Source organism: Phlebotomus argentipes, unplaced genomic scaffold (assembly GCF_947086385.1).
Source record: "Phlebotomus argentipes unplaced genomic scaffold, Phlebotomus argentipes genome assembly scaffold_18, whole genome shotgun sequence".
Classification (NCBI taxonomy): Eukaryota; Metazoa; Arthropoda; class Insecta; order Diptera; family Psychodidae; genus Phlebotomus; species Phlebotomus argentipes.
The window spans coordinates 11,720,547-11,739,116 of NW_026776177.1; the positions used below are offsets into that span (position 1 = coordinate 11,720,547).

At 41.1% G+C, this 18,570-nt stretch overlaps 6 protein-coding genes across 7 annotated transcripts; 5 read left to right on the forward strand and 1 right to left on the reverse strand.

Annotated features, from left to right (window-relative positions):
* Positions 1-877: 877 nt before the first annotated feature.
* Positions 878-6,253, reverse strand: LOC132259949 (protein hairy). 2 transcript variants are annotated; one of them, XM_059757793.1, is made up of 3 exons: positions 5,936-6,253; positions 4,462-4,557; positions 878-4,091 (listed from the first exon to the last, which is right to left on the reverse strand). In XM_059757793.1, exons 1-3 carry the CDS (start codon positions 6,056-6,058, stop codon positions 3,357-3,359), a joined length of 954 nt encoding a protein of 317 aa, XP_059613776.1. In that variant the 5' UTR covers positions 6,059-6,253; the 3' UTR covers positions 878-3,356. The 2 variants fall into 2 exon arrangements, with proteins under 2 accessions (XP_059613776.1, XP_059613777.1); XM_059757794.1 differs by lacking the exon at positions 5,936-6,253 and having other exon boundaries at positions 878-4,107; positions 4,462-4,535.
* Positions 6,254-7,271: 1,018 nt separating this feature from the next.
* On the forward strand, positions 7,272-8,797 carry LOC132260180 (toll-like receptor 7). The gene is made up of 2 exons (XM_059758143.1): positions 7,272-8,479; positions 8,532-8,797. Exons 1-2 carry the CDS (start codon positions 7,400-7,402, stop codon positions 8,793-8,795), a joined length of 1,344 nt encoding a protein of 447 aa, XP_059614126.1. The 5' UTR covers positions 7,272-7,399; the 3' UTR covers positions 8,796-8,797.
* A 176-nt stretch (positions 8,798-8,973) lies between these two features.
* LOC132260179 (protein artichoke-like) lies at positions 8,974-10,719 on the forward strand. The gene is made up of 2 exons (XM_059758142.1): positions 8,974-10,374; positions 10,432-10,719. The coding sequence occupies exons 1-2, from the start codon at positions 8,974-8,976 to the stop codon at positions 10,693-10,695; spliced, it is 1,665 nt and encodes a 554-aa protein (XP_059614125.1). The 3' UTR covers positions 10,696-10,719.
* A 20-nt stretch (positions 10,720-10,739) lies between these two features.
* Positions 10,740-12,881, forward strand: LOC132259168 (leucine-rich repeats and immunoglobulin-like domains protein 2). The gene is made up of 2 exons (XM_059756720.1): positions 10,740-12,568; positions 12,630-12,881. Exons 1-2 carry the CDS (start codon positions 11,195-11,197, stop codon positions 12,879-12,881), a joined length of 1,626 nt encoding a protein of 541 aa, XP_059612703.1. The 5' UTR covers positions 10,740-11,194.
* Positions 12,882-13,066: 185 nt separating this feature from the next.
* On the forward strand, positions 13,067-16,258 carry LOC132259534 (leucine-rich repeat and death domain-containing protein 1-like). Its single transcript, XM_059757200.1, has 2 exons — positions 13,067-14,485; positions 14,549-16,258. The coding sequence occupies exons 1-2, from the start codon at positions 13,112-13,114 to the stop codon at positions 14,858-14,860; spliced, it is 1,686 nt and encodes a 561-aa protein (XP_059613183.1). The 5' UTR covers positions 13,067-13,111; the 3' UTR covers positions 14,861-16,258.
* Positions 16,259-17,084: 826 nt separating this feature from the next.
* Positions 17,085-18,486, forward strand: LOC132260243 (ras-related protein Rac1). The gene is made up of 2 exons (XM_059758240.1): positions 17,085-18,107; positions 18,167-18,486. The coding sequence occupies exon 1, from the start codon at positions 17,477-17,479 to the stop codon at positions 18,053-18,055; it is 579 nt and encodes a 192-aa protein (XP_059614223.1). The 5' UTR covers positions 17,085-17,476; the 3' UTR covers positions 18,056-18,107; positions 18,167-18,486.
* Positions 18,487-18,570: the final 84 nt, after the last annotated feature.

Consider the following 18,570-nt stretch of genomic DNA (forward strand, 5'->3'; position numbering starts at 1 on the left):
ATTATCGCGGTAAGTCAATGAAAATCCTTAAAGCTTGTCAGTGGGACTAAAAAAGACTTTGAGCAATCAGTGACGTCAATTCTGCTCTTCTTGCATCTTAGGTGCGCAAAAAAGCACCTGAAACATCACAAGAAGAGCCTCTGTCATCTCTAATTGACTACCAATTTGTCAAATGACTCAAAAAATTCCACCGACTCTGCTATTTTGGCTATTAATGGTGTTTGTCTTATTTACTGTCCACTGCTTTTTGCCCAACTCACCCATTGAGTTCTGATGCCTCGCGTCTTTGGAAGTGTTTTGACGACAAATTAGGGCAATTTGCACAGATATTCCGGCCGCAAAATTGAATTAGCTGTAATGCGGTTGTTATTTTAATTCGTGAATTTTCCATCGACAGGTGAAAAGATTTGCCATGGGAATCGCGGCCTGATAGTGTCGTTTCTTGTCTACTTCGAGAGCCTCCGGCTTTGCTGATACACTTTTTTTCTGCGTTCCCAGTGTTTTTGCACTCAACTCGCTCACCGCTGAGCCAATAGTGCAATTGACGTCATGCCGACGAGATACACTGCCGCGTATAATTATCTAATCACTAACAACATGAATGCTCGCTTTGCTGGTTTCGCTGGCGTCAGACGGCCAATTTGTATTGTTGGCTTGAGAATTCTAGGGGCTGATCAGTAGCATTTTGGACATATATTTTAAATACCCACCTTTGGTGTGAAGTTGATTAGCGCCTCCTCTATGAATGCCGCCGTGAAATTGATTACAATATTCCGCTTTGGCGCAACATCTCGAATGCTCAGTGTGGAAAGTTTTTGGCACAAACACACCAAAAGATTAAACCACGCGAGTTTGGATGGCAAAATTAAACACTTGATATTTTTCCACCAGATAATCTCTGTATTTTATTCCACATATTTTCATGCGCACACATTTTTGCAAAGTGTTTGTGGCTCTATTTTGCTCTATTTTCTTCTTTTCTCATCTGCGATGATTGTTCTATTGGAAGACTCTTGTGATTAAGTCGTTTTTACAGTTGGGAGGGCAATTTTCACTTTCAAACATTCGCAATTGTTATGCTCTGTTGAACCTTAGAGATGTTAAGTATTTACAGAGTAAATTCATCTTGTTACTCAATATGTGCTTATCAGATAAAATCAATCACTTACAAGATTATTTATATAAGACTTAAAGTAAAGAAATTTCTTAGAAGTTACCTTATCGCAAGTATGTTTGTTTAGGGTGATAAACAGTAAAAAGTAAAAAATATTTAATTAATAAAGTTACTCTCTACATAATGTGTAGTCAAAATAAGGTGAACCTTACAAATATTGGGATTATCATTATAATAATGGTTATCTTATACCTAAAATGTATGTATTTTTATCTTTATTCACAGCTTTTGCCTTCTCAGAAGTTAAAATCGTGTGCTTTACATCTCTTTTTGAGGGTTGAGATATAAAAAAAATATATGTTATGTTGTCAATTGAGAAAATTCTCACGTATCGCATCAAGACTTGCAGTGAAAGAACCATAAGAAGAGCGAAGGCAGAAAAGGCCAAGATTAACATTTCAAAGTCGCACACGCAGCTTTGGACTCTCATGCCCAATATTTCACATTGTCACACCATATAAATGTCCATAAGTTTAACTCCTCACCGCCGTCGTGACGATTTTCATGCGGTGATTCGCATTTTATTGCAATCACAGCCACTTAAGTGCCACCTCGCGACCAGCAATTCTCGCTGGCAGAAATTTCCCTGCGGCTACACTGGCATGACGACGGGCAGGGACAGACGTGGGTGGGATCGCGTCCATTTCGGGCGCATCCTTGACTGATCTTCACACCAATTGCGCGCGAAAACCACATTGCAAATGTGTGATTATTTTCAGAGATAAACTATGGCAGATTCTCAAAGTTAACTCTGCTACTGTTCTAAATTATAACAGTCAAACTTTGTCTCTACGCATCGTGATTTTGGGATAAACAACAGTCAAAGTTTCCCACCTCCAGGCAAATTATCTGCAATTTGTCACGCATTGTGTTGCCCAAATTCTCTCTGCACGATCACACATGATCGATTTTGAATGCCGCGTGTGAGATCATTTGTCAGAAAAAAAATCATCGACAAAAGCACTCTTTCAGGCCAAAAAGAAACGTATAAAGATCACCTCTGTCTGCGCGATCATGTGAACCTGCGGCCTTTTTATCTCATGCCACATGACAAAGCACGAGTGCAGGGGAGTCTTTTGAAAGGCGAAAGAAGTCGATTGTGGGCAAAAAGCGTTCCCATGCGCCACGAGGAATCCATCCTTCTTGGCTTTTGTGACAGTGAGAAATAATGGATTGAGCGTGTGTTAATTTATTTTGAATGATCTAATGATTCGTGGTCGCCTCGTGCCGTCTATTTTTAATTCCCCCCGCCTTGGCAAGAGGCGCGTTAATGATCGCGCGCTCGATACACGTGATATTGAGTGACTATATTTGTGGCGATGCGATCCTCTGGTCAACACCGAACACACCAACAATGCTAAATCGCGCATGGCTTGCAATTGTGTGTCTCATTCTGCGCGTCTTTTCAGCACTCTCAGAAGGTCTCATTTTGCGCTCTTTTTTCCTCAACACATCGCGCGTGTGCATTTTGGCAGTCAGCGACAACAAAGACGCGCCATCGTCCATAAGCATTATTCATTTGGGGAGGTGAATAAATTTTTGCCTCACGTTTGCACATACGGAAATTGTTTATTCATTAAGTATGCACAAGAAACACGCGCGTGATTCTCACTCTGGGGCTATTGAATAACAATCACTCGATCACCAGGTTTGAGATTCTCATAAAAAAAACTTGATGTTCTGACTCGTGGATGGTCTTACCGATGATAATCTTGACTTTTCTGCCTCTCTTGCATTGGGAAAGGGTGAGAAAATTGCTAATTTGCGCGGTATAACAGTTTTACAGATTGATGCGTGATAAAATTCCACAGTTATCAATCATATTGTGATTTACAATCAAAAGAGGAATTATAAATTTGTCAAACACTAATACAAAATCTGTAGTTAGGTGCTTCTTCAGTAGCGATATAAAATATAACAGTACTAAGTTTTGATTAAAATTTGAATATGTTCAGTGTGTTTTCTCACTTGTGTGCGATACAGCGTCTCCTTGGTGACTTCTCCCATGCTCTGGCTGATCTCCGCCCGCGAATTGCGGGGGACATGCAGTGTCTGCAAATAGCTGAGCGAGGTGAGACGACGATCTCATTGAACCCAGTTGATATTTTCGATCGGCCTGCCGCGTGATCGCGGGTAATTTATAGCCGCTCACCGACTCAATATAGACGCCAATCTCCCACACTCACCAGGGCCGCCAGAGCTTCTCGTCTTCAGGCGGGCTGTCGCAGCTCTTGCGCATCACGAGGGCTAGGGGCGCCGGGCTGGCGTCTGGTGACCTCGCGGGACCCGGTGAGGGCGCCTTGAGGTCGGGCTCGTAGCTGTTGGCGGGCGAGAGGGGCTGATAGTAGGTGGGTGAAGTCATACTGTCCCTCGACACGCCATTAGAGGAGGTATTGGACGCCGCTGAAGACGTTGAGGCTGTCCTAGTTGGGATGGGGATCAGCATAGGCACGGGATTCGATGGCATGGTTTGCGGCAACATGAAGGCGATGTTCCCATTCGCGAGTTTTGTAGGAATCAATTGAATTCCACTCCCTGACCCATTAACCAGGAAATATCCATTCGAGGTCATAGTAACATGATGCTGCGGTGCTTCTTGTTCAGGACTGCTAGGCGGTGAGGGTAAGATATGCACCTGAACTGTGGTATTCTGGGCAATTGCGGGTGTTTCAGTTTCTGTCTTGGCGCCATTGATGCAGAGACTGAGATGCTGCAGTAGCCGTCTTTTCACACCTACATCAATATCAGGAAAGCGACGAACCTCATTGGCACACTCAGTGAATCCTGCCTTGAATTTGTTAAGGACGCTAGGATCTGTGGCTTGCGAAAGGATCATCTGCTGTCTCTGCAGTTCTTGCAAGTGCTTAACAGTCTTCTCCAAAATATCCGCTTTCTCCAGCTTAGAATGCCTCGCGGGCTGAAGAAAAAAGCTACTGTTAACATCATATAACAGTATTTTCGACATACAGAGACCAATACATTAAATGTATTGATCATTTGTAATTTAACGCGCAATAGGGACTTCTAAATTTAGCAATAAACATTTGAAAAAAAATTAAGGTGAAGTGCTCTTCCAGTACTGATATAAATTATAACAGTACAAGTAATCTTTAAACATATTAATCGTTAAATAAATATTGTGAATATCTTATCAGCAATCACTGCGTTGCAATCGTCGTTATGAATGACTTCATTGGAATTCTAGAAATTGTCATGATCGCACGATCTTATGCTCTGTGCATATTCAGAAGAGCACTCATTAGTGTGTTTGAAAAATTGCGACTTACGTCTTTCTTGGTGGCATCCAGAATCAGTGTCTTGAGCTCATTCAAGCAATTGTTGATCCTCGCCCGCCGCCTCTTCTCCATGATGGGTTTATTGCTCTGCAAATGAGGAAAAAAGGGTGGCTCTCAGTCACAGTGCCATGAATCTGAATTTCCGGTGCCAAATAAGCGATAAAAGGGAGCAGCACTGCTGCAAAATAATCAACGCACTTCAGAGCCTCTCTTCTTTTTTTGGTTGGTTGACCATTAGTTTCACCTCGACATCCTCACGTCACGGGTCTCATTATAAATGGGCAGAGTTCATATCGATACCCCTCGATCCACATCGATACGCTTGCGATTATTTTAATTTGTACGGCTTCATTATTGTACACAGTGAAGCTGTGGCGTGGGCCACAATCCACTGATTTTTCGACTGAACTCCAAAATTTCAAGCTCTCCTGGCGTCTTCCCGAGTAAAGGTTCACGTGAGGAGGAATGCTTAATCACTTCTCGGGGTGTTATCAAAAAATACCTCAAAAGGTAAAAAATTCTCAAGTCGCGCCTGATTGATATCAAGTGGGCTATTATCAGGGCCTGGTAAAAACCCCGCCGTGCGCAATCCCGCGTAATTGCCTTATAGTTTCCATCGACAGGTGACGCAATTGCCCACTCCGGGCTGACTAAACTGATCGGACTTGTGATCGCTGGGCACGTGCTTCCACTTTTGCCCAGACGAATTATCATTGCAAATGCCGTGCCAACAGTTCATAATCCGAAATGATCGACAGACGCTGTGGCAAAGCAAACCCGTGCATGGTTTTTTTTTCTCCTTCACTTTGTCAACTAAACCTCCTTGTTTATTATCTCAAACCACCAGACAATCCCAGATATTTAATAAAGACACCCGACAATAAATTACGCTGTCTTCATGAGCTCAATTAAAGATGATCACTTCTCTCTCGCCTAAATGCTCTCCGAAAATAAATCAGACGTCGCGCTATCCCAAATTACATCTCGCAGTCATGCTCGATCACTCGATTGCGGATTTGAAAATGATCCAAGAGCAGAGAAAATCAGCGGTGGGCGCGCTGTCGCGTGTGGGTCTTCCTGGCCCCTGACTCACAGCCATTCGCGTGGTATTTTTTCCCACAGTGCGTGATCGCGATCTTGTGGGCTATTTCTGTGTGTGGGAGCACGTATGAGGACGTGAGAGGGTGTCACGAGCCGCAATTTTAGATTCACTCCCCCGCCCATATCCCGTCACGTTTTCGCTATCACTGGAGATTGTTCACAATTTATGCGCGATTTTTTGCTCCCCGCGAACATCAGACGTCAATGAAAAGTATATGAGGCTATTGTGTCTGGCATGCAAAAATAATCGCAGGCACGTGGAGTGGCAATTAAAGTCTATTAGCGCACTGTCGTCATTGGGTGTTTGTTGCAAGCGCACTTGTTGAAATATTAAGATTTTAGTCATACTGATTTCTTGACTCACCCGTCGGTTGTCACTGGGCCGCTTTGGCGGCTCCGCCGGATGAACCGATGGGATCGCCACACCACTTATCACACCTCCTTGGGCTCCCTGGGCCCCCGACACGCTCCCTATTCCTGTCACCATTGTCACGCTCACTTGGTCAGTCACTTTGTTGCGATTCCCAGAAATCTTGGAATATCACTTCACCGCGTACGCTCACTCCCAAAAACCACTTGAGATCACTGAGATCACCGACGATCCGTCTCCACCGAGGTCTCTGGCTCGACTGACGGCACTGTGCCAGTGGCTGGGCGTTGAATGTTACCACGAGAGCGGTTCGTGTGCTTCTGAGCACGACTGATCGTACGCTTCCGTTCGGTGCGCACGCTACAGAGGCACGAGCGCTAATGGAGGCGATGGGAAAAAGTGCAGTCCTTCACTCGTAATTGTCGTGTGGACGCTCATCTCTGTGTGTGTGTCTGCTTGTGCTGCCTCTGCGTGGGACCGTCACGTGAAGCAACAGGTAGGCATTCCTGGGCCCAGAGATTTGCCTATCGCGCCCGATGGATTCAACTATGACGGCGACACACGCAAGTCAATACTGTAATCTGGGGAATTTCAGAGGCGCACATCAGCTTCTATCGAGCCGACTGTGGAGGAAGAATAAATAATCGGTGGCATCGATGTTTGCCTTCAGATAGTCGGGATGGGACTTTGACAAGGGGTGAAGACGCCGGTGGGATTTAAAAGCAGTCACTTTGACTTTGAATAGAGGAGATGATAAATAATTACATAATATTTTAAAACTCTCAAATCATTGATTCGATGAAAATACCTACTTTTGAGGCAAAATGCAGCAACGAGAATTGGAAGAACACTCTCTTTTCTTACATTGTACTTCATGATTTTCTGTACTAAGATTTTTCACATCGCAACCTTATCTCTAATTTCACTTGCTGATATATTGTCACTCTTCAAGCAGACGTAAAGTTGTACTTAAAAGGCTTTGCTTTGCAAGAAGAATATTGCAAAGAATTTCCATCTTATGTAAATCCAGCTCTGTATAATTTTTAATCGCTTATCACGTAAATTAATTATCAATTGACCCTTGCTTGTTTGTCCGCGATAGGAATTCCCATTGCATATTGCAGATTTTGTAGAGTGATCTTCATTGTGTGACAGACATTCGGAGTCGCAGCACATCTTAAGATGTCGTTCAGTTGTTTTGCAGTGTTATTTACGCATTTCTTCTTTATTGTGCAATCAAAAGAAATACATTACTCAGCAACAGAGCGTCTCTACGGCACATTTGACGAATTGCTGAATTCTACTGATTCTGAGGTGCAAGAAGTTATCCTTGTGTCAGGATTGCAAGATTCGGTTTTCAAGTGTGATGGGCCGATATTTAAAAAATTCTCATCAGTGTTGACTGCCAACTTTGAAAATACTCGCATATTCAGTCTCTCTAGTGATTGTTTCTCAGGAATGAACGCTCTAAATGAGATTAATCTAAACTGGAACCTATTAACAAATGTTAATTTGAGAACTTTTAGAAGTTCTGAGGAGATGAAAATAAATACACTGTATTTGAGAGGAAATTATCTAACCGAGATTGATTTATGTAACATAACATTGCCCGAATTGGAAAATTTTGACTTATCTGAGAATCGACTCAAAAGTGTGACGTTTTCTTCACTAAATTTACCAGTAATTAAGCAATTGCGTTTGTGGGGAAATCACATTTTTCAATTCAATATTGAAAGTCAAATGCTGAAACATATAGATTTGTCTAAGAATCGGATTAAATCACTCGAAGGATCGAGTTTAGATGCACCGGAACTGATAGAAATAGATTTGAGGGATAATCGCCTAATTACCATAACACCTGACTGGTTCTTAAGTAGTCCCAAATTGATGTCTATTTGGCTCAATAGAAATCCTTTGCAGTCTTTTAATTTAAGAGAGTTAACCAATATTCAAAGAATAGAGTTAATTAACTCAGAAATAACATCAATGGATAATATCAGTCTTCCAACATCCTCAGATATTCACTTGAACCTTGATTATACTATAACTTTCTGTTTAGATAGTAATAAGTCAGTGGATAACGTTGAGTATTTCACATGCAAAGTGTGCAATATTCATTCTATGGAACCATTCTATATTGCCAATACTTTTAGGAATATCAAGTATTTAAGGCTTTCTCACAATCATTTGACCACTGCAAACATATTCAATGCGAAGGAAGACTTGGATCTCAAAGTGGTGCATTTAATGCACAATTATATTAGGAAAATTAACAAGGATGACTTCTCACGCCTCACCAATGTGAGAACCTTAGATTTGAGCTACAATGACATTAATTCTATTGCTGAAGGATCTTTGGACGGAATGGAAAAACTTGAAATGTTCGCCATATCAAATAATCTAATTTTCAAACTGCCCGAAAGACTCTTCGAAGCTACACCAAACTTGATCATTCTTTATGTGCAAAATAACAATTTGCCGTTCTTACGGATTCCTGGATGGCAAGAAGACACAGGAGAAATCCTCAGCAATAACAGCGTAAGTAATTTTTGCACTTCTTTCAGATGCTATACTGACTCATATTTTGTAGTCTTTGTGCAACTTGAAAGTTCTGTACATCGCGAACAACCCTCTTCAGTGTCAATGCGTCGACTTGATTCGCAAATGGGCCGGAAATTCAGATATTTTTCTCAAGATAGATGATGATAACGTGAGAAAAGGTGTCAATCCCGCTTGCATAGCGTATAATCGAATGTGCAGAACAGACGTTGGAATAGACTTCATTAAGAACTACTGGTATTTGTTTAACTATATGCAAACTATAGACCTTTACTATAATAAGGAATACTTATAAGCTGAATGCAATTGTGAAATTGCTCTGATAAGTTGCATATTGTATTAAATAATCACTGCGTATCAACTGAGAGTGTTATCAATATTTTTTCGACATGCAAATGTTTCTACTAAGAAAACTGATAGCTTTCGTAATGATCGCCATTCTGTGAAAGACATCGGAAGGCAACACATCTAAGATGTTGTTCTGTAGTTTTGTAGTGTTGTTCACGTATTTTTCCTTCACTGTGTCATCGAAGGAATCATATTATAAAGAGAATGTTTATAGTACATTTGATGAAATGCTGAATTCTTCAAATCCAGAACAACAAGAAGTGGTTCGAGTGACGGGGAAGCCAAAGCCAGAGACTTCAAGTGAAGAGTCATTAGAAGAGTACGATCACCATCAAATTGGCAAAGTTTTTCTGTGTGAAGAGCCGATGTTTCAAAAATTTACAGCAGCAAAATACATAAATTTTGCCAATACTCATATACTTAGTCTCAGCACGGATTGTTTCTCCGGAATGAATGCTCTAATGAGAATAGACCTTCGGCGAAATCACTTAACAGCAATTGATATTAAGACTTTTCGGACATCTGACGAGATGAAAGTTCATACGTTGTTTTTGGGAAAAAATTTCTTAACACAGATCGAGTTTAGCGACTACACATTGCCTGATCTGGTGAATTTTGACTTGTCTAGCAACCGAATAAGGACAGTGAGATTTACTACAAAAAATTTACCAGAAATATTGGCTCTCGATATGCAGAACAATCACATCTTTCAGTTCAATATTGAAAGTGAGACACTGATGCGTTTAAACTTCGATGGAAACAGGATTATATCATTCGAGGGATCGAGTTTGGACACTCCGGAATTAACATCTATCAGCCTTAAGGACAATCAACTGATCACAGTGACAGCAGATATGTTTGTATCGAGTCCAAAACTGATGGAAATCGGCCTCGCTCGGAACCTCATGGACTCCATCGACTTGAGAGATTTGAAAGATCTCGAAAAGGTGAATCTAATTAGCTCCAGCATAAGAACGCTGAGTGATGTCAAATTACCGGAATCCAATAGGATTCACCTGACACTTGATTTCAACAAAATACTGTACTTGGAAAGTAGAGGAACAATGCGCAATGCTGAGTATTTCTCCTGTATATTCTGTAATATTCGCATCATCGATTCATTCTTCATAGCAGACATCTTTAAGAATATTCAGGACTTAAGACTTACGAACAATTTTATAACTACAACAAACATCTTCGATGCTTCTGAAGATTTGGAACTACGGAAAATAAATTTGATGTACAATAAGATAAGGAAAATCGGCGCAAATGACTTCATACGACTTACTAAAGTGGTTTATTTGAATTTGATGTACAATGACATTAGCACGGTATCTGAAGGAGCTTTCAATCGAATGACGAATCTATCAGAATTAAATTTGTCAAATAATCTGATATTTCAACTGCCCAGAAATGCCTTTGAATCCACAAGGTTAAAGTTTTTATCCCTCGATCACAACAACATGCCATTCTTCCGGATTCCTGGATGGCAAGAAGAAACTGGACAGATTCTCAGCAGCAACAGTGTAAGTATCACCGTATAGTTTGCACTATATCTATTATTACTTGCTTTTCTTTCACAGCCTCTGAATAAGCTGATAATTCTGTCTTTCACAAACAACCCTCTTCAGTGCCAATGTCTGGATTTGATTCGCAAATGGACTAAAGATAGTAAAATTTACCTTTTCATAGAGGAAATGAGTACTAGAATGGGAATAAAACCATCGTGCATTGTGAATGATCGAGGATGTAGAACAGATGTGGGAAAGGAGTTCGTCAAAGACTATTGGCACTATTTTAATGATAAGAAAGTCGTGGACATTTTTCTGGAAGAAGAATATGAATAAACAATATGAGACGTTTTTCTTCAATCTTACTGCATTTTACGTCTGTTTTCGAAATACAGCAATACAAATTTCCCAAGTTCATTGATAAGATGCACATGAAGAGATCAAGCTCATTATCAACAGTTTCATATCTCGAAACATTAGTTAGCAATTATTTTTTTACAATGTTGCATAGTTTTTTAGCGCGTTAATCATCTTCAATGTACTACCGGATTTGATTGAAGATTATCTATGTCCCAAAATATAAGAAACCACAAATTTGATTAGCTCACAGCGATTATGGTCTATGCGCACTTTCGCGAATACCACAATTATTTTTCACTGTATTTGCAGCATAAGTTTTTATGTGTTTATACTGATAATTGTACAGGAAAATAGCAACAAGATCTTATCTATGTACCGGATTTTTTGTTTCAGAGGTTAAGTTCAGCCTGATCACTTTGCAATTGGCATTCTGCTTGAAACACTCGATGGAAGCACATTTAAATTGTATTCTAAAATGTTGTTCGCTAATTATGTATTATTGTGCAGTTTTGTCGTGTTTATCGTGCCATCAAAGGGAGAAGAATTCGAATCAATTGAAGATTTGTTGAAGTCTCCAAATCCCGGAAGCTTGAGAGATATTCTTGTGATTGGAACCTATGGAAGAGAATTACCTGGAACTTCAAATCATACTCTTCATCAGGGATTTGATTGTGAAAACTTTTTGGAGAAATTTACATCAGTGGAAACATTAGGATTGATGCATGTAAAACTGCTCAGCATCGGTAAAGATTGTTTCGAAGGATTGGACAACTTAAAAAATGTTGTGCTTTTCGGAACTTCGCTAACGAATATTCGAATGAGTGTGTTTCGAACCTCTTATGATATGTCAATCACTTATGTGAACCTAGGTTTTAATTATATAACAAATATCGAGTTTGGTAGTGTCGTTTTGCCTGGACTGAAAACATTAAGTGCAGTTCGTAATAGACTAACGACAGTGCATTTCACATCACAAAATATGCCAGCAATAACGCACCTCAATTTGGCATACAATCACATTTCCTCCCTCATGATTGAAAGTCAAACCCTGACAGCGTTGAATTTAACTGGCAATAGGTTAAAGACATTGCAAGGCCTTTTTCTACCAGACTTGCAATACGTTGATCTTATGAATAATCAACTGAGCAGAGTGACACCGGATATGTTTGCGAGTATGCGGAGCTTGAAACAAGCTATTTTGTCTAGAAATCCTGTGCAGAGTGTTCACTTTATGCACTTTAATACGATGGAATACTTAGAGCTAGCCGGGACTGGAATTGTATCATTGTATGATATAAAGTCTCTCTCAAAAATTGATATGCTAGACTTAAGTTTTAACAACTTTTGGATGTTGGGCTATGCGCGGAATTCAGATAATCCAAGGCCATTTGATATCAATATGTTTCGTTGTACGCATTGTAATATTCACTATATGTTACCATTCTTCTTAGCAAATGCTTTTCCAAATTTAGAAAAAATAAAGTTAAACTATAACTACCTTACTACTGCATTTATTTTTATGGCAGAGAGAGACTTCGAAGATCTCTCAGAAGTATACTTACAAGATAATAAAATCAGTCGTATTGGAAGTGGTGATTTTTCACGATTAACCTATATGGAAATGTTGGATTTGAGAAGCAATGACATCAATACAATCGAGGAAGGAGCTTTCGATGAAACAACAAAGCTGAGCATTCTTGAGCTAGCAAATAATATGATATTTCAGCTGCCTGCAAATCTCTTTGAACCAATTAATTTAAGGGAATTGAATCTCAATGGCAACATTATGCCGTACTTTCCAATTCCTGGGTGGCAAGAAAACACTGAAAAAATCTTTTTCCGCGAGAGCGTGAGTTCTTTTATCAATATTTTCGTGTTATCACAGTATTCTATAACTTTCATGTTTACAGAGTGTGAATAAACTGAAAAAGCTTCAAATAAACAACAATCCTCTTCAATGCCAATGCGTGGATTTGATTAGAAAATGGACTGCAAAGAATAATATTGAGCTGACGATAGACAACTCATTGGTGAGGTCGGGCTTGAAGCCTGCCTGCATTGTGAACAACGAAGGATGCAGAGCTGATGTTGGACTGAACTACGTTAAAGACAACTGGCATCTGTTTAATGATGGAAAATTAATACTTGATACCTTGTATTAGGAATTTATTTGCTTACTTTCTCAATTTGGACTCTTTGTAAAGAATTGGGAGAGTTTAAGCTCAATTGTGGTATTGCAAATAAACCATTGCATTTCTCCACTACTTAGAAATTTGTACAATGTATTTGTAAAATCCTCGATGAAATCTTACTTAATTGATACGCGAGATAATTTTGCTTCAGTCGTTATTCAGTTGCATATGCTTGTTGTTCGCATTGACTGCACTTCATCATGACCTTTTGTAGAATGTTATTCAGTGTGTTCTGTGGTGTTTTCCTCTTTATTGTGCCACTGAAGGGACAATATACGGCCGAATTTAATTCTTATTCATCCTTCGATGAACTTCTAAAATCCTCAAATCCTGAAGTGCAAGAACACATTCGTGTAATAGGAGAAGATTCTGCGACAAATAAAGCCTTGGATATGTTTGTGTGTGATTCAGCTATGTTTGAGAAATTTACATCTGTGAAATCAGTGGTTTTCAATCACGCTCGTGTTCTATTAATTGATCGCGAATGCTTTAGTGGAATGAATTTCTTAAGAAAAGTTGATCTTCGCTTGAATCACTTAACATTCATCGATTTGAAGAGCTTTCGAACTTCTGACGAGATGAAAATTAACACTTTGGATTTGAGTTGGAACTACATTACGAGGATGGAAAGCAGTGATGTTGTATTACCTGAACTGGAAAATTTGGAAGTGTCGCACAACAAATTAAAGTCAGTGATCATCACATCAGACGGTTTTCCTGAAATTTACTCTGTAAACGCGGACAACAATCATATTTCTGAGATCGATTTAGAAAGTGAAACACTCGAGTATTTGTCCCTGGACGGAAATAGGATCAAATCATTCGAAGGATCGCGCATCTTGTTACCGAGACTCAAAGCCATTAGTATCAAAGACAATCAACTGACTATGATTTCATCTGAGATGTTTTTGAGCTTGATTAGTCTGAAAACTCTGTATCTCAATAACAATTTTATTCACTCTGTTGATCTACAAAAATTGAATGTGTCTCTGTCGTTGGATCTGAGTCGCAATAGCATCAAAACTATGGATAAAGTACTTCTTCCAACCACCCTTCCAATTCGATTGACTCTTGACTCAAACAAGTTGCTTTACCTGGAAAGTCGACGTCATCTGAACAACGTTGAATTGTTCTTCTGCAAGATTTGCAGTTTTCACTTGATTGAGCCGTTTTTCCTGGCAAATTCTCTTAAAAATATACTCCAATTGGATCTTTTTCATAACTATTTAACCACTGCTAACATATTCAATGCTCAGCGTGATTTCAAATTGACATCAGTGAATCTTGTCTACAATAAGATCAGAAAAATCGGCAAGAATGACTTTTTCCGATTAACCAATGTGACAGATTTGTTTTTAAGCTACAATGATATTCGAATTGTTGCTGAAGGAGCTTTTGATCGAATGGAGAAGCTGAAAATTCTCTATCTTTCGAACAATTTGATCTTTCAACTCCCTGCAAATATCTTCGATGCCAACAGTTTGCATTCTCTGCACATTGACGGCAATAATATGCCATTTTTCCGAATACCAGGATGGCAAGAAACAACAGGAGCACTCATTGAGAGTAATAGCGTGAGTTTTCTTAACGTTTATTGTAAGATATGAAGTAATGAACGTGCATACTCTTTCTTACAGACCCTGAACAATTTGTATATCCTGTACATCCAGAACAACCCTCTTCAGTGCGAATGTGTCAATTTGATTCGTAAATGGGCTGGAAGTAATCGTATTCATCTAATAATAGATAACTTTAATACGACGAGAGGTTTACAACCAGCATGCATTGTGAACAACCTGGGATGCCGAACAGACGTTGGAAAGGACTTAGTAAAAGATTACTGGCATTTGTTCAATCCCATAAAACTGGAGAATCTGATTTTGCAAGATGAAGATGAAGAGTCAGTACTAGTCACTCGTTTCAAGCCCAGCAAAGTCACAAACTTTTAATTTATTCCTGACTTAATTTTGTGTCAGAGAATTCTTAAAATTTGAGACAATTCTTCAAAAAGGTCTATTATATTTTGTACTTCTTTCATTAACATGTATGCATTTATTGAACTAAAAAACATGAAGTGTATTGAGTTAAAAAAGTTCATTAAGAGTGAATTGATGAGATATTTCAAACACTGTTTACAATAAATTCTTACCACAACTTGATTGATTAGCATAACTAAATTCTGTGTGGATTTTGCATTAGCTGAGTAGATAGACTTATCCTTAAATATATAAAATATCTTAATCTTTAAGAGGTCTTGGGTCTTCTTAGAACGCGGAGAGACAAAAAAGAATGCTGCTCCTGCCCTAAAGAAGACCCATCTTCAAATTGATTGGATTCGATGGCGGGTGCGGCCGAATGCATTAACCCATTAATCTTAATTAAGAGCTCATGAGATGAGAGCGAGGAGCATGCAAATGAGCTGTGATCATGTGAATATTGGCAATTTTGGGGCTGTGCTAGTGCGTGAAGATGATGTCCGCCGAGGGATCGAATTTGAGCGCACTTCTCGCGGTGCAGCGAAGCTGGGAGATGGCGAGAGAGGAGCAAAAAGGCATGCCTCATGAAGGTTTATGTTTGCAGAGCATTGTGGCATTACAAAACACATCTTGAGAGGAGTCCAAAAACTGGTCACGACGCATTCAAGGCACTCGCTTCAATCTGTTCTCGATCCGGCACCAGTCACGACATGACTCGGACGAAATGTACCGTCTTTACGCGCACTTTTATTTCAATATAACGTCTCTGGCCCGCCCTCAGCTCTCGCCGAGACCATGGGAATGCCCGGGACTCAGGGCTTGATTCAATTACGCGGCCCGAATCGATCGCCAGCGATCTATGCTGGGGCCTTCATTAAAAAGAAATCTTGACACGCACAGCTTCGCTGTCCCTCGCATTAGCAGCAAAATTAAAGATGTGTAATTTGCTGTGAGATAAGAGGCCGCGAATCGCGAGGCACGCCGCGAAGTTTAAGGACAAGACACTTCGCCTGCAATCACACGAACTGCGGCTATGACAATGCTGGAAATAAGGCGAAATTTCATCGCAGAACGAGTGACTCAGAATGATTGATCGAAGGAAAATGCGAGAAGGCCCTGAATCACTCCCTGATTCACCTGACCAACTAACTTCCAAGTAAGTCTAATAGAATTTTCACCACAGAAAAACTATCCATTGAGGAATTGCAGCAATTTACCGAGAAGTCGAGGGCAGTAAAAAGGCACAACATGCTCAGGGAGGTGAGACAAGAATGCGACCAGAAAACAACCACTGAGCAATTCACGAAGACACTTCTTGTGGTTCTTCTCGGAACTTCTCACCTTTCTTCAGCCCACCATCGCCAATTGGCCGCAACTAATTTCCAATAAATCAACTTTACTTAATTCCGTCTCACTTGGCTCTCCACGCGGCCGGGAACGGGCCTTCTGGCCGGAGTCCGGGGGCATAAATCACGCCGGATCTCCTGGCAAGAAGTCGTGGGAGGGACGCCGGGCCGTCTCCCGATCGGCCTGTGGGAGGAACTAATCCAAGATTGATGGCGCGGCGAGAGTGATCGTGATCGAGAGGTCTCTTTGTGCGCCTTTCAGTTTAAATTGTGATTGCGAGATATGCGCGCTTCTCGAGGGTTGGAAGTCAAAGTTTCTCTTCTAAGCAAATATTTGATATCTTAATTTTAATTGAGGCTCATGGCTTGTGAAGAAATCGCTAACAAAAAATATTCATCACAATTTTCTGTAAGAAATACTCCAGTTACAGCATTTAATTAATTAGAGGTGTTTCTCGTGATTCTTCATCTCTTTATCATTTTACGCATTTTACACATATATGAAATTGCGAGCAGTTCGTGAAAACATAAATAAATATTTTCATATTTATTTTGGTACTTTTTTATTCTGCGTGAATTTCTGTTCTGTTGCAATCGCGAGTAAAAAATCATCTGTTGTTTTCCAACACTGCAGAACAAATTGCTCGCCTTTCAGTTGCTGTGCAGAATGGGCAGAACGATAGAATGAAAACCATTTGCCACGTGAAAGCCAAAGTAATTCCAATTCATCTTGATCTTGCGGCTGCACTTGAATTTCCCCTCTTGAGCAATTCATGCAATTCAATCAGCATCTCCCACATCCGCCGAGACCGGCCCGCGCTGTGTCGGTTCGCCTTCCCTGGCTCGCCATGACAAAGAATCTCCCGCGGCCCGAAGTTTTTCGAGCACTCCCGCCATGAATCAGCCTTCGATTAGCGCCCTTATCGGGACGTTATCAGATAAGATGTGGTCGAATGGGGGCTCGGGGGGTCTTGGGGGTGTTTTGTCGTTAATTGCTGGGAGATTTTACGGGAGATTTGGGTCGCTGATGACGCTCGGGTGGCGGTTCGTGTGGACTTCGGGCCAATCGAGCTGTCAGGGAGTTGTTGAGTGAAAATCCGAGCTGTCAGGGCGAGAGGTTAGTTTTTCAGGCAGACAAATCATCTTTGGGGCGCGTTTTCTGAGCACTGAGAGGGCGGAATCCCACAGCGAGACAGTGAAGTGATTGCGTGCGTGCGAGGGACAGTCAGGGTACAGGACAGAGATGCAGGCTATCAAGTGTGTGGTCGTGGGCGACGGAGCCGTGGGTAAGACCTGCCTCCTCATCAGCTACACCACGAACGCCTTCCCGGGCGAGTACATCCCCACCGTGTTCGACAACTACTCCGCCAACGTGATGGTGGACGGGAAGCCCATCAATCTGGGCCTGTGGGACACAGCCGGACAAGAGGACTACGACCGCCTCCGGCCGCTGTCCTACCCACAGACGGACGTCTTCCTCATCTGCTTCAGCCTCGTGAACCCGGCCTCGTTCGAGAACGTGCGCGCCAAGTGGTTCCCGGAGGTGCGTCACCACTGCCCCAGCACTCCCATCATCCTCGTGGGCACGAAGCTGGACCTTCGCGACGACCGCCAGACGGTGGAGAAGCTGCGCGACAAGAAGCTGGCGCCCATCACTTATCCGCAGGGCCTGGCCATGGCGAAGGAGATCGGCTCGGTGAAGTACTTGGAGTGCTCCGCCCTCACCCAGAAGGGCCTCAAGACCGTCTTCGACGAGGCCATCCGCGCCGTCCTCTGTCCAGTCCTCCAGGTCAAGTCCAAGCGGAAGTGCGTCCTTCTCTAAGGCGCGCCTCGCCACGCCCGCCGGACAGCGCACACTTCTAATCATCTAACTTGTAATTAACCAAAATTAATGGATGCATAGTCTGTCTCTTTAACCCCGTCTTTTTCACAGAAGGTAATATCAACATTTTACCCACATTATTTCTCAATTAATCCCCGCGCGCGCGACCCAAAATGCATTGACAGAGAGGCAAATCAGTATCACAGCATCCCCATTGTCTAAGTAAGTAACATGGATACAATTTTATATTAAAAGAAGTAGTGAAGAAAAAAATACACCTTTTTTATCTCCGAAAAAAAAGGCGCAAGAGCATTATTTTTATTCATGGTAATAATACAATAAAAGTGTAATTGATGTTGGACAAATTGTATCGAGGGAAATGCAAATTATGTTGAATGTTATGACTAATAAATGAAATGATATTGAGAATACACACTCGCCTTTTCTTTCTCACACTCTCGCTTGTGCACACGAGGCGGTTTTTTTCTGCGGTAATCAGAGAAAAGGGTAATTTG

Bases quoted from the DNA above. Each gene is read 5' to 3' on its own strand.
- LOC132259949 (XM_059757793.1), bottom strand. From the start codon at position 6,058: ATGGTGACAGGAATAGGGAGCGTGTCGGGGGCCCAGGGAGCCCAAGGA. The intron at 4,558-5,935 runs GTGAGTCAAGAA...CCTCATTTGCAG, and splicing joins GGCCCAGTGACAACCGACGG to AGCAATAAACCCATCATGGA. The intron at 4,092-4,461 runs GTAAGTCGCAAT...TTTTTTCTTCAG, and splicing joins TGGATGCCACCAAGAAAGAC to CCCGCGAGGCATTCTAAGCT.
- LOC132260180 (XM_059758143.1), top strand. From the start codon at position 7,400: ATGAACGCTCTAAATGAGATTAATCTAAACTGGAACCTATTAACAAAT. The intron at 8,480-8,531 runs GTAAGTAATTTT...CATATTTTGTAG, and splicing joins AAATCCTCAGCAATAACAGC to TCTTTGTGCAACTTGAAAGT.
- LOC132260179 (XM_059758142.1), top strand. From the start codon at position 8,974: ATGTTGTTCTGTAGTTTTGTAGTGTTGTTCACGTATTTTTCCTTCACT. The intron at 10,375-10,431 runs GTAAGTATCACC...TTTCTTTCACAG, and splicing joins AGATTCTCAGCAGCAACAGT to CCTCTGAATAAGCTGATAAT.
- LOC132259168 (XM_059756720.1), top strand. From the start codon at position 11,195: ATGTTGTTCGCTAATTATGTATTATTGTGCAGTTTTGTCGTGTTTATC. The intron at 12,569-12,629 runs GTGAGTTCTTTT...TCATGTTTACAG, and splicing joins AAATCTTTTTCCGCGAGAGC to AGTGTGAATAAACTGAAAAA.
- LOC132259534 (XM_059757200.1), top strand. From the start codon at position 13,112: ATGACCTTTTGTAGAATGTTATTCAGTGTGTTCTGTGGTGTTTTCCTC. The intron at 14,486-14,548 runs GTGAGTTTTCTT...TCTTTCTTACAG, and splicing joins CACTCATTGAGAGTAATAGC to ACCCTGAACAATTTGTATAT.
- LOC132260243 (XM_059758240.1), top strand. From the start codon at position 17,477: ATGCAGGCTATCAAGTGTGTGGTCGTGGGCGACGGAGCCGTGGGTAAG.